Source organism: Patagioenas fasciata, chromosome 4, assembly GCF_037038585.1.
Source record: "Patagioenas fasciata isolate bPatFas1 chromosome 4, bPatFas1.hap1, whole genome shotgun sequence".
NCBI classification, from domain to species: Eukaryota; Metazoa; Chordata; class Aves; order Columbiformes; family Columbidae; genus Patagioenas; species Patagioenas fasciata.
Window position 1 is genome coordinate 38,240,026 of NC_092523.1, and position 13,889 is coordinate 38,253,914.

Sequence of the window (13,889 nt, forward strand, 5' to 3'; positions counted from 1 at the left end):
CTCCTGTTTTGAAGAACATCTGTCCCATTCCTTGCTATGGAAAGGCCCCTCTAATATTAGTTGTCCCAGTCTCCTCTGGAACAAGTGTGTTCATTATTCCTGCTGAGCAGATCCCAATAAAAGTGGTTGCTTTGTAGACAGTCTTTTACTTTTCTTACTGACTTACACCCAATACACTGAAAAAGATTTATTTTTATTCTTCCAGTTAGCTGCATTATAGGCAGTTATTAAAATGTTTTATAATACAGAATTGCATGTGGGCTGCACCACTGGCACTCAAAACAAGATCTAAAATAACTACCCAAGTAGCTGATAGCAGCCTTACAAAGGATCAAGCTTACCTCACTGTAACATGATAAGCAGGCATTTAGCAAAATGTTGTCAAACTGAATAGCCATTTCCTTCAGACACTCACAGAAACTGATTCCAAAAGATATATTTGAGTTCTACACAAATTTAATAAGTATCACAGTACCTAAAAAAAACACTGTAAGACTATTTTCTCATTTAAAAATGTTTATTTGAAAGAAAAGGAGATCTATACCCAGATCATCAGGAGAAAAAACAAAACCAAATTCCTCAGTTTTCCCCCCAAAACCATTACACTGCAATTTACCTTTCCCTTAAGTTTCAGCCTCAATGATTAAAAAAAACAAAAACAAAAAACAAAAACACCACCCTAACCTTTCATTTCCTTTTCCTATGCTGTTAGACCTGAGGAAATTAAGTACCTTTCACTGAAGGGTTGCATGGGATGTGAGAAGAACCGACAATAAAATTTATTCACAATATACAGGTATAAAAATATCTTGCTTAGGATTCAGTATTATAAGTTAATAACTTTTTGGTGTTTCATAGGTATCTGGGAAAGGTACAGACACATGTCCTGATCCTGTTACAAGAGGTAGAATGCCAGCATTTGGTACAACATTCCAGGAGAGAGTCAAAGTAATGTTCCTGTTTCCCCTGCAAAAAACAATAAAGACTATCAGCACAAATACTCAAGTTAACCGATTTAATGAATAATAAATATTAAATAAATTAGGATAAAAATTGTTTTCCTGATCCAGAAGTATTTTCAGATAAGATTTTTTTTTTTTTTTTTTACTGTTACCTAACTTTGGAGTTGAATGCATCACAGAACAAATTCTATACAGACAAGAATAATAGAAACAGAAACCCAGAAGCCTGTTACTTGTATTAGCAGTGCATCTTCTAATCTACAGAAGAACCAGGATATTTTGTATCCCAAAGTCATCTTCTAAGAATCAAACTACAAAGATGCAACAGACTGTCAGAGTATCAGATAGAATGTAAGTACTTTATCACAGCAATAAACATACATATAAAATCCAAAGTATGCAACTGAAAACAAGGCACCATTAATAAGAACAACACAAAAGGATTTACTTACTTCAGACCATTTCCATCATCAAAGAAAAAGTACTTTGTCTTCATGTCTTTTAACAACAGCCTTGGGTTATCTCCTCTCAACATGATCTTGTCCCAAAGGACCACCTGGTTTAGAGCCTAAAAATACAATTGTAATTTAAGTCAGCAAGGTACCTTGCAAGACCATATTCAGTCACTGGAATTTTGTATCATTATTCATCTAAAAACCCTGAAGTACATACTTGCAATCCACAACTCATTTAACAAAACCATGCTTTGCAGGGAGGGAAACTAGTACTACTACACACAGAGAGTGGCACAGAATAAACAGAAACAACATTTCAGTAAAACAGGAGAAAGCCATTTTTTAAAAAGTCGTAAGCTTTCAAAGACTTAAAAAGTATGATGGGTTTTCCTTTTGAATTGTAAAGGTAACTCACTTTTTAAAGCCGTATTTAGACTTTGTTTCAAATAAAGAACTTAAATTGAGCTATCATGACACTGCCTAGGTATTTAACATTTTTTCAGCTTCAGTGGAAAAAAAATCTCTACTTGAATTGCAAGTGTCACCCCAAAAATTGTATGCACAATTCAAAAGATGGATCCTAAATTCTTAAGTATTTGAAACTTCATACTGTTCTTTTAAGTAGTAAGGTCCTAAACAGTCTTACTTAGTACCTTATAGAACAATTTAGAAAATAATTTCTCAGTATTTGTGAGAACTAGTGATCTATGTCAAAAAAACAACTAAAAGGTAAAACAAGACAGTGAAGTCCCAGGCCCTAATCGAGAACCCTAAAAACCATGCAGTAGATACACAATGTCCAACAGCACGTATAAAGTAACTGGTATTTAAAAACCCTAGCAAGATAGTTTTCTGCAGCACGTTAAGAAAAAACTCCAAGCCTTCACTATATCCTTGCATTATGACCATAGTAGCTTGAACTAGAATTCAGTGGTACCATGACAGCAAGGTGTTTCACTATTTCCATAAACTGTTCCACACAGCTCCTAACAGACTAGTAAAAAAAGCCTTCAGCTATCCAAAGTGAAATATCAGCAGCAACCAATTTAAAGGAAGCAGCAAGGCCAATCACTTTGAGAAGTATGACAAGATAACATAAATGTATTATGAGGCCACAGCAACTGCTACAGGCAAACACTTCTGTGATCTATGAACAAAGATCAACCACACCTTGCCAGACCAAAAGCCACTACATCTTGTTTCTAACAGCAACCAACTGCAGAACGCTAGGAAAAGTAAAACAGACTGAGCAAATAGGTGAAAACACTATTTTACATACCACTATTGTACATGAAAAACAAGGCATGTGTTACTTTTCTCCCACTCTACTGGGCACATATCAAGATTCCTCAAAGTGAACATCCCACCCTGCAGTTAAACTGTCACGAAAATAACAACCATGAAGGCCACTAAAAACAGTCCGGGATAGTAGGAAATGCTGGTCCCCAAACTGTTCCCAGCAGAACTTCAGAATGTTAAAAATAGCTGCGGAATACAATCGGTAATTGCTTCAACTTTCTTTTTGATACTTACATTCTTTCTCGTTGAATATTCTGCAGTCAAATATAGAAACAATTGTTTAACATTCCAGTCAAATATACTCTGCAGATGTATGTGAGTTAAGAATAATATCATACTGTACTTACATAACCTCATTTTATTTTTACTAGATCTAAATAGACTATGATAATTACAGTGAGATCTTATATATCAACATATCTCATCTTATTTATAAATCTGCACTTCCAGGAGTTCTAACATAGATTTTAATCATAATGAAGCAACAGGTTTTTAGTTGGTGTGTATGGGTGGGTTTTTTTTGTTTACTTATTTACAAAATCTAACAGCTATTTCCTCCATTGATTTAAGAGTTCTATATTTGACAATGCAAGCTAGTAACCACAACCTGCTGCTAGGCAATCTATTAGAAAACCTTCAACATAAAAAGCAAGACTGAATTCTTCAGTAAATATCATCAAAGCAATTATTTATACTATCAAAGAATCTGGTATCCAACTGTGGATTGAGATACAATAGCACTAAACAATATATAAATACAAAATTGGCAGAGTGTAGAGTTCAAAGAGCCTGTAACACCCACATCAGAGAAATTAGCAGGTGGGAAGTATTTCATATTGGAAGTGACACCAGGCATTAGCAGATTTAATTACCTGCTGACTACAAAGAAAACCAGCTTATTAGACTGGAACAAAACTGCTCAGATTTTTGATCAACAGTAAAGAACTGATGACTGCCATTTGAGACTGTCAGTATAATAAAGCTGATATTCTAAATACTTGTCTGTTGTTTATTTAGCAATAAAATATATCATGTGTGACTGCTAAGGAAAAGACCTCTTAACTCACAATAAAGATCAGTTGCAACCTGTTATCTCACAGTTCTCTTTTGATTCTACTTGCCAGTATCTCAAAAAATAAAGAGATTCCGCAATCAGACTAAAATCTGTTCTACGTTGTTCCACTCATCCCAGGACAGAATCATGTTTTTAAGCCTCTAATTAAAAGGTCAAGTAAGGAACAATTTAAATAATTGACTGCTGTTGCTGCAAGAATAGCTGGAGCTATTTTACTTGAACATTTTTTGTCATCTAACTCAAAACAAGATTCAGAAGATCTCCTTTGTGGGATTTCTTCATGCTTGATAAAGTTAGCCATGAATTAAGTAAGTTAAAAGGAGTCCTCGAAAACTGCCTCCTTCCCTTTCCCTAGCTGCTTTTTCTAACTGTCATTTTATTTTATCTTCCTAGGACTAACTTTTTTTTTCCCCATCAGTTAAGAAAGCCTATGTACCAGTACCTCTTTACAAATTCTGTCAAAAAAACCCTACTGGAAAGTTGTATTTTACAACTCTACACACTGCAAGATTTACACCAGGCACGAAAGATTAAGTCAGTTCGCATTAAAAAAAAAAAAAACCACAAAAACCAAAACCAACAACAAACCAACAAAGACCCAAAAAACCCCTCCTCCTACTATTAAAAGTCACTAAAACATAAAATCTTTATGTCCACATACTGTGAACTAATCCTCACATAACAATATTTCTTTCAGAGGTCCTGTCCTGCCTTGCTCTACTTCTATTCTCACTCTATACACACTCTATACAATTCAACTCATCTACTTACTGAATTTTAGTCTCTGGTTTTAATATGTAAAACCATTTCAGAGGTAAAACTCAGACTTGGGAGTTTACTTCTCCTGCCTCCAGCTGATAAAAATAATCCCTCTTATCCTGTGCAACACACACCTGCAAAAACCTGATTAACATGTTTATCTGGTGTTCACATGCATTCAAGATTTGCATTTTGTTTGGCTTGCTTACACAATGTAGTATTCTCCAAAAGAGGGAAACCAAAAAGCAGAGGTAATCAATGTCTTGCCTAACAGAGTGACAAAAAACAGCAGACAGAAAAATCCCAGGAATCTCAGCCTCGCTGCAAAGCAAGGCAAAGTGTAATCACCTGAGGTAAAGCATGCTGCCTCATATTTGGTATCAACTTCTGTAGAAAAACACTGAATATTTTTCATGTCAAGACCCTAAATCGTAAGAATGATTCCCTTCTGTTGTTCAAAAAGCAATGCAGAACAAAATGAAACAAAAACATTCACACCAATCCTCTTTCCCCAATGAAAACTAGACTAACAGGGAAGCAGGGAAATGCAAGTGCAAAGTTTCAAAAAGGTAACAGCAAAGAGAAAGATGCCAAAGTAATGTGATAAATGTTGTGGTACCTCATATGCTTCCCAAGGAATTTCATACTATTCAGTGTTGAAGATTCAATAGTTAAACATCTAAACAAGTAAAGGATCACAATGTCTTTTTATTTCTAAAGGAAGACAGGTACTTCTACGACCTATTATGTTGACAGAACTTTGAAAGCCTCTCAACAAAGGGAGTTTGAAAGGTGCCAAGAGTTTCTAGATTTAGTATGATGGTCAAAATAGTATGTTATATAAACTCTGTAATTCATTTCAACTTGCTCTATATCATCTACTAGAGACAAAATAGCTATTCCTAGTTTTATTTTACTGCCCTAACTATGTAAAATACTACTTTTCACTGCTTTAAATTTAGATTTGAAAGACAAATTCCTACTTTTCCTCAAGTTCTGAGTATCTGAAGATTATAAGGTAACAAAAATAGATGTCAAGATGCTGTTATTTCACAATGCTTGCAAACCATTTTTTCCATTAAGGATATCTGCAGTAATGTCAAATGTGATGAATCCCAGATCACTTCTCTCTCTAGGTCCAGTGAAATCTTCTACATTTTTTCTAAGACAAAACAAAACAAAACACAAGATTATCCTTTCTCATTTTTTTCTCTCATGCATTAGATAAGTTATTATTCTTGATACATATTTCTGCCATCCATTTTCTGTACTTTCTTTGAAATACTTTTGGCTAAAGTATAAAAACCATTACAAAATAAAACCTGTCTTCCAGAGATTATGGAGCCCTAGTTCCGAATGACAGGCCTTGCCACCACAGTAGTCTAAGTTATACAAAAATCTGTAACCGTACATAAAATGCACTACATTTCTCTTCAGTAAAATATGTGTCAGCCATACCCAAATATATAAAGCTGCCTGGAACACCAGAAGCACAGCTGTCTGCTGGCAACCATTTTCAATATTTTTTTTTTTTTTCTGATGGAAAGTTGGAAAAAAGCTTCTAGTGCTCAGTCTCCAACCATTCTGATAAAACAGAGTTTAAGTTTGCGGTTCACGCAACTTACAAGATTTCTCCCTGGAATGTATTTAAGTAGCAGTATAAAGAAAATGCTTGTTTTCTTCTATATACGGAAAATCATAATATTTTGGAAGACTTTATTACACACCCATATTTGGAGGAATGGTTGACATAGCCGCACTTACACCATATTAGAAAAAAGAAACTGGAAAATAACACAGATACAGCAGATATTTTCATAGGTTTATCAATTTACCAAACCTGCCCTCTACAAAAAAGAATACCATAAGCAAGTTAGCAATCAGCTAGGAACCTTAATCTTCAGGCAACAAAAAAAAAATTATCAGCTTCTTAGTTATGTTTATTCCATTTTGAAAATTAGTCTATTAAAATATCATTTCATTAAAACTAAGCTTGTTAATCTCAAAGAAAAAAACCACATATTTTTAAGTAGAATCCCTTATCTAGTACTTCATTTCTGAATCAGTCCATCTGGTGTACTAACAGGCCTTAAGCCTGGGGTCTGCAGAACTCCTCAGAACTTCCAGAGATGCAATTAAGGTATGACACTTCTCATTAATACCAGACATGTGCATCACTGAAGGGACTGGCAGTACAAATTTCATCATAATTAGGCATTAGTATGCTACCTCATATATGTCAAGCTCATTTGAACAGTCAAAAATATGCTTTTAGGCCACTTTGATGCTGTTTGAAAGCCTCAATCTAGTGTAAATAGGTTTATTTTCTCCAAGGTATGAAAGCAATCCAAAAAGAGATGGCAGTTCCTACTCTTCATTTGCACTCATCTTCCCTTTCAAATGCTGCTGCCAGCCATCCACTCCTGTCCCTTATCTCAGGGTGGCCCCAAAGCTCCATGAGCTCCTTTATTTCACTAATGTGGCCAAAACCAAATCAAACTCATCAGTGAGTTCAAGTAAAACATCCTATGAGCCTCATTCCCCCGTGCAGCTCTGGTAAAGCACCATGTAGATCGAAGCAGAAGCAAACACCTCTGCTTTCTGGTGACAGTAGCAGCAGCTGCTCAACAGCTTCTGAAACTACAGGGCTCCACCATCCTATGTACTTGACAGTTTCCCCTTTTTTTTTTTTTTTTTGGGAGGTGGGGTGGGGGGAGAAACCCAAAGTCACAACAAAATTGGAAAAAGGTTCCCCTGGCACAAGTTGGCATCAGTGCACTGTGTGTGGGCAACACTCTTTTCCCTTTATGTATTGCACACCTGGCGCATTTCACGGGAAGGTAAGCCTCCTCAGTCTACTGTCACAGGCCTCAAAAAAACCCAAGAAAAATGTGTTACCAGTGAAAAAGTTTAAGGGAACTACTAATTAAAAAAAAAGCTACTAGAGAAATAAAGCGTGTTCATTTAGGTCCTTGCATGCCCAAAACTCAGAAAAGCACTTCGCTCGACTCCCTTGTAAGTCGCTTTCCCGTTACACAGAACGCACCCAGTGCAATCCAGCCCGTCCCGACACACCGGCCGGACAGTGGCACGGAACCGCCCCACACCGGCGGCACCGCCCCAGCTCCCGCCCGGCCGGGCCGCCAGGCGGCGGAGCGCCGTCGTGGGGCTCCCTCATTGGCCCAGGCGTGCAGCGGGCAGGAAGCGGAGCTGCGGCGGCCCCGGCCGGTGCAGCCGCCGGAACGGCAGCGGTGCGGCCCCGCGCGCCCCTGCGCCCGCCTGCAGCCGGGCGTTGCCGGCCCCTCGCGCGTCCCGGCCGTTACCCGCCCCGCAGCGGCTCCCCGGCGGGCAGCCACTGCCCGGCCCGGCCCTCCTCCGCCACTCCCTCCTCTTTCCCACCCACACTCACATCGATACCCGGGAGACGGTGATGCCGACGGGCACGCTGCGTTCCTTGAAGGCGGTGGTGATGAAGCAGCCGAAGGTGAGCGCCGCCATCACGCTCAAACAGAAGGCGAAGAGCGAGTTAGCCCGAGACAGGACCGTGTTCATCTCCCCGCTCGGCCGGCCGGCCCGCCCGCCGCGCCGTGCACGCTGCAGCCGCTGCTCCGGGGGGCGGGGGGAGCGGCGGCTCCTAGGGGCCCGGCGGCGCTGGGACGCGGCAGGAAGCGGGCGGCGGAGGAAGGGGCGCGCGCACGGGCGGCGGGGAGGGGGCGCGGCCTCCCCGAGAGCCCGCCCAACCGAGGCGGGGCCCACGCACCTCCCGCACCGCGGCTGCGTCGGCGCTTCCGCCAGGAGTTGGGCGGTGCCGCGGTGTCCCTCGCGGCCGCGACGTGGGGGGAGGCGGAACTGGCAGCCCAGTTACTTAGCGGGAGTTCCCCTGCAACCCCTCGTGTCTGCTCCTACAGGCCAGGCGCTAGCTTTGCGCCGCGATGCCTTTTGAGACCCGCACTCTCTCCGGCACATTCCAAATGTGGGAGTCTGGAGAAAGAAACATGTCGTGCCCCTGTGGCTGTCGCTTATCAAAGGTGACTGACTTTCATAAAGCAGCCTATGCGGTGTTTCTTGTGCGTCCGTCTGGTTTATAGGAGAAAAAAAAAAACAAAACAACAATCTGCAGACATGACGTGCCCGCTCGGTTGTGTCCTGTTCAGCTAGGGGTGGCTTGTCGCTCCCGTGTGTAGCCGTCGGATGGTCCCTGGTGCCCACTCACAGCCGTGACCCTGCAGAGCAGCGTGGGGTGGAGGTGCATCTGTGCCCTTGGGAACGGCCTCCGACGGAGAGCTGCTTGGGGTTGCTGTGTGGGATTCTCACCATCACTACTAGCAGGAGATATTCTTGTCCTAGTTCCTTCATAACTTAAGAGGAAAAAAGAGTTTTTAAGCATTAGGGTGTTTTTTGTGAATTGTTTGCCAACTGCTATGTTTCTAAGGCATTCCTTTTTAAAGGGAACTTGGTATTTGCAGCTGTGGTGGGTTTTTGTGTTTATATAATAAAATGTAAATAACATTTGAAGTCAGGTTTTGGTTTTTTTTTTCACTTGATGTCTGTACCTGCTTTCACTGGTACTGTGCCTTGACATTCACTACCTTGTTTCCTGTAGGATGTTCAGTTCCACTTTATTACAAACATATTCAGCATGTGAATTGTCTTGTCTAGAAACTTCGTTTAGTAACTTGGCATGGACCTCTTGGAGAGGGTTCAGAGGAGGCCATAAAAATGATCAGAGGGCTGTAACACTTCTCCTATGAGGACAGGCTGAGAGAGTTGGGGTTGTTCAGCCTGGAGAAGAGAAGGCTCCAGGGAGACCTTATTGCAGCCTTTCAGTACATAAAAAGGGGCCTTATGAGAAAGATGGTGACAGACTTTCTAGCAGGGCCTGTTGCAGTAAGACAAGGGGTAATGGTTTTAAACTAAAGAAGAAGAGATTCAGACTAGACATGAGGAAGAAATTTTTTACAATGAGGGTAGTGAAACACATCCAAACTATTCTGTGTCATTGGAATCCTTTTTCTTTACCAGATGGCTCAGTGATCCTACACAGTTTGCAGGGTGGGGCAGTCTTTCCCCTTACTCCTCTGAGTTGGTCAAAATTTCACTTCAAATTGGTGCTAGCGAAGCTTAGCTTATGTGGTGTGGTGGTTTCTAGCTCCTGTTCTCTGGCCCCTGCTTGGCACCCATTCCTGCTCCCTGGACCAGCAACATTATGTGTCTTGGAACCAGGGGGAGAGAGAGTTTCTACAATGTGGTGGGTGGTAGGGATGTTTGTTCGTTTTTTAAATATATTTCACTGTATTAAGCACTCTAGGCCTGATTAACATAGATTTCTCGGGATGGACAGCAGGTGTCAGCAGTAGCTCAGTTATATTTAACTTCCTTGTGTTATCGTGTCTTTTTAAGACAAGTGAATAAATATGGCTGTTGCTCATGTAGTTTGGGATTTATTTTAGTACAGCCCTTAAATAAATATCACTTAAAAGCACATTATGCAGGGGAAGACAGATGATATAGTTTATTCAAGGGCCGATCCATTAATGTTTCAGAACAAAGGAACCTTTTGTGTCTTTTTAATTACTGAAATCTTGCAAAATCAAAAGAGGACAAAAATATTCATGTGAAGGAGCCCATTGTGAAGGAAGAAGGGAAGAAGGTTATTCACAATAGATGTTTGCTGGTAAGTTCCAAATTGTTCTGTGGAAAACATAAGATATGTTCTTTTTTAAAGAATAGTGGTATAATATTCATGTCAGAAGTCACTGTCAGCTAAGTAAGTTGTGTTAGTCTGAATGGAGCAAATATTATAATTATGAAAAAAAAATTATAGAATCCTGGGGAGGCAGAAATGTTTGGGACGCCATTTCCAAGATGTGGTGGTGAAAGCTATTCAGGATACCTGAGCAGCGTATTCAGGTCCAGACCAGCAGAGCGCCTAAGCCATGGCAGTGCTCAGGCTGGTTCTTATTTCAAGAAAATTTGTAGTTTTTCGTTACAAACTGTTTGAACAAAAGACAGAGATGGGATTGGGAGCAGGTCTGAAACGTAGAATTCTCCCTTCTTCTGTATTTCCCCAGAATTATCTGTCTTTGGTGGTGTGTTCTTATGCACTCTTTGATCAATTAATCATATGTTCTTTTTTATAGTGTCGGCACTTCAACAGGATTGATGCCAGTCAGCAGCTGATGATTAGAGTAGTCTTCTGAGAGAGAGCAGCATTTCTTTCTTTGGTTGATGTATTTCTACTCTGATGTTCAAGCTGGTGAGTGATTCCTTTAATCATCTATGAACAAAATGGCAAGTGTTGACATTGACCATCCACAGAGATTGCCATGAGTTGTTTGTTTTCCCATTGAAGGTAGATTGGTTCTAAGATTGGTTCTAACATGATACACATACATAGGACCCTCGAGATGGCTGACAGTTTGGGGTGTATGGCTTGTGAATTCCAGGTGAAGGGGAGGTGTTAACTTCAGCTGAGGTGGTAGCACCTTCATTCTTCTTGGAGCTTAAGCTTCTAACTAAATTTACAGGTGAAAGTTTAAGTGCCTGTGGCATCTTTGGTTCCTAGCTAGTTAGATGAGGACTGTATAGATAACTTTTTTTTTAATCTAGAACCTTGTCTATACTTCCTAAATTTTACCATAAATGTCTAAATCCTTTATTGAATTTGTCTTCTATTAATTATTGAAATGTTAACTCTTTAAGAGACAGTAGCAACACACAGCCTTTTAGGCAGCTCTGGGTATTCAGATGAAGATAAATGTGACCATATGCAACTTGGAGAATATTTGTCTCTATTGGAAGAGACCCCTTTCAGTTAGCACTTCTTCTGGGTGGGCTATTTTTACAATTTGTGGAAAGGCTGTGGTCAAGAGAAGTAGACTTTCTGGATTGCACTGAAGGGGTTTTGCTTCTAATCTTCTTCTCACCTCCATTTATTTGCTTTGGATCTACAAAGTATGGAGAATAAGAAGATAAGCAAACAGGAATTTTCACTTGCCTCTGTATTCTTATTGCTAGTCCTCCAGTAAGAAAAACTCAGGGAGTTTTAAATTTCTGATTTTGGAATTAACATGATATTTTACAACAGCGTCTCATTTAGCAACATAAGAATGCTGCATTGGAGATGGAGCCAAGTATTCTTGGCCCCCAAACCAGATCTAAGTATGTTTTGGAGCCAACACAGTTCATTTTTGGCTCCTGGCAGATTTTCTATTGCCCATTCCATGGCATATGAAGACATGTTAGGTAAAGTCCTCTCATACATCACTGGTATAGCTGGAGCTTTCACACTTGATTGTGCTTTGCATTCTGTGGCAAGAAGCCTGTGTGCTAGGGATCCACTTCATTCCCCAAATCAGTTTCAAGTTCTTCCTCACAAAGTATTTTTATGTCTCTTGTAAAAGCACCAAGCAGACACTGTCATGCCTCGGCTTGAGGAAAAGAATGTTTTGTTAGCTCTGTCATGATGATATCACTTAACTGATGCCAATTTTAGTGGATGCAAAAACCTTTCTGATATGACTACCAGCCATGAGAGTCCACATACAGTGACATCTGCTTGCAGAATAATTTAACTCTGATACCTACCAAGTGATGAGACTAACTTTGTAATTTCCTTTTACTAATACCATTTATAGGCACCAAAATATACCTTACCCATAAAGGAGGCAAATCACTTTTACTTAGTCTAGAAGAAAATCTGGCAAAACTTTGAAGAAAGGGGATATAAAGTTAAAGGAAACAGGTGATTCCACTGTTTTTAGAAACAGTTTCTAATAACCATTTAACCAAATGGTTTTTTCTTTAGAAAAAAAATAAAAGCCAGACTATAATGTGGAATAAAATCAGTTTTGAAAGAAATTCAAATTGGTGACAGAAAACATTCACAACTCAGAGATAGTATTTCAAGGAAACATGTCACCTTAGACTAACTGACAATCATCCCATCTTGATGACATAAATTAAAGGCCTTACACATAAATAAAAAATCACCATGGATCCAAAATAATGTCATAAGTTCATGTATTAATTCAAACAGCTGAAGAGGTCTGTCCATGTTTCAGAATGGCAGAGAAGTATTAGTTACAGGTGCAAATCTGGTCTTTCGAAAACTGTTAGTTGAAACAAACTTTCTGTCAAGTTCATTTCTCATGTACTATCCGTGTATGTGATGAAAACCAGATCTGCACATCATGGCTCTTCTGGGATTTATTTATTTATTTATAGACAGTTATTTAATAAGAAAATATGACATTTTTGCAGTGCATTAAAGAAAATATTAAGTGTAAAAACTGCAAAAATACCAGGTTCGGTTACATTAATTTAGATTAACAGGGTGTTTTCACCACCTACTAGAGAAATGAGAAATTGCAAAGTTACTTCTCTCAAGCAAGTTCAAATATCAGAATCATAGTAGCTGTAGTACCACATACCTAAGGAAGAGGGTGAGTTAGTTGCTTAAGAAGGAACCTGTGAAGTTCTAGACGTGGTCAGTGATGAAAACTTTTGGACCCAAGAAATGAACTATACAAAGGGAAAGAGATGCAAAATAAGGAGGGTCTTCAAAGTTTCACTGATACAGCCATATTAGTCTATTGAGCCATCAAAAATTACAGCTAAATACCTGTATTAAGAGGCAGCTTGTATGTGCATTTTGACATTACTCTTCCCTCATAATTTGCTACAACTTTTTAACAGGAGGTTACTATCTCTGTAGTAGAATGGATGGTAGAGGGAGTGGTTTTTTTCAATGTGAAGTCCAGCAGGTCAAACTCATTAACAGTTTAAATTACCAGATTTTGAACCGAAGTGGCTGAATACTCATCGACATTCCTTTCTGCTGATTTCTGGGAAGGAGAAGGAGGGTCAGGAACCTTTAGCTGAGGAATGGAATGGGCAGCTGGGGGTGGTAACTTTTTGAACTCCTGGGGGACAAGACTAGCTAGAGTTTGTCTGTCAGCAGGCAGTGTGTGCCTGCTGTCTGACACGTTTCTGGTTTTAGTAATGTCTCCAAGTACACACATGACGTATTTTGGAATCTTCTTCTATAATGCTCTTAATGATTGGGTTGTGTTAGGTATCCAAAGGGACCGCAATAAATACTATAGGACAAACTTATTATGTTTCTTAGCATAACTTAGGTTGAATTTACTTGTAAGCAGGTCAGTTATAACTGCTTCCCTTCTGTACAGAACTTTACTGTCAGTGATTATTAGATGGTCTGGTTAAGCAGATCAAGCGTGCTCATATGATAATATTGCTGATAGCAGGAATTGTTTGATACTAAACTTGTAGTTGAAATGGAGTCTATCACCATTGTGAGAAGCAGCTACCCAGTGG

General features: G+C 39.7%; 2 protein-coding genes across 5 annotated transcripts in view; one reads left to right on the forward strand and one right to left on the reverse strand.

The window, feature by feature from the left end:
* Positions 1-498: 498 nt before the first annotated feature.
* SPCS3 (signal peptidase complex subunit 3) lies at positions 499-8,232 on the reverse strand. Its single transcript, XM_065836458.2, has 5 exons — positions 7,960-8,232; positions 5,637-5,712; positions 2,951-3,025; positions 1,415-1,530; positions 499-966 (listed from the first exon to the last, which is right to left on the reverse strand). Exons 1-5 carry the CDS (start codon positions 8,100-8,102, stop codon positions 834-836), a joined length of 543 nt encoding a protein of 180 aa, XP_065692530.1. The 5' UTR covers positions 8,103-8,232; the 3' UTR covers positions 499-833.
* Positions 7,783-13,889, forward strand: part of ASB5 (ankyrin repeat and SOCS box containing 5) — a 40,958-nt gene continuing 34,851 nt past the window's right edge. Inside the window, exons 1-3 of one of the 4 annotated variants that reach the window (XM_071807686.1) lie at positions 7,783-8,034; positions 10,094-10,224; positions 10,691-10,806. Coding sequence is in view for 1 of the 4 variants with exons in the window: in XM_065836456.2 (XP_065692528.1) it covers positions 10,779-10,806 (28 nt within the window). In the remaining 3 variants the exon portion in view is untranslated. The remainder of the gene's footprint in view (positions 8,035-10,093; positions 10,225-10,690; positions 10,807-13,889) is intronic. The other 3 variants (XM_065836451.2, XM_065836452.2, XM_065836456.2) reach the window with 3 other exon arrangements.

What these genes read in the sequence shown, in the direction of transcription:
- SPCS3 (XM_065836458.2), bottom strand. Translation starts at nt 8,102, where the DNA reads ATGAACACGGTCCTGTCTCGGGCTAACTCGCTCTTCGCCTTCTGTTTG. An exon ending in AATATTCAACGAGAAAGAAT is followed by an intron (nt 1,531 to 2,950) that starts GTAAGTATCAAA and finishes TTGTATTTTTAG; the next exon opens with GCTCTAAACCAGGTGGTCCT. An exon ending in GATGATGGAAATGGTCTGAA is followed by an intron (nt 967 to 1,414) that starts GTAAGTAAATCC and finishes TGTTTTTTGCAG; the next exon opens with GGGAAACAGGAACATTACTT.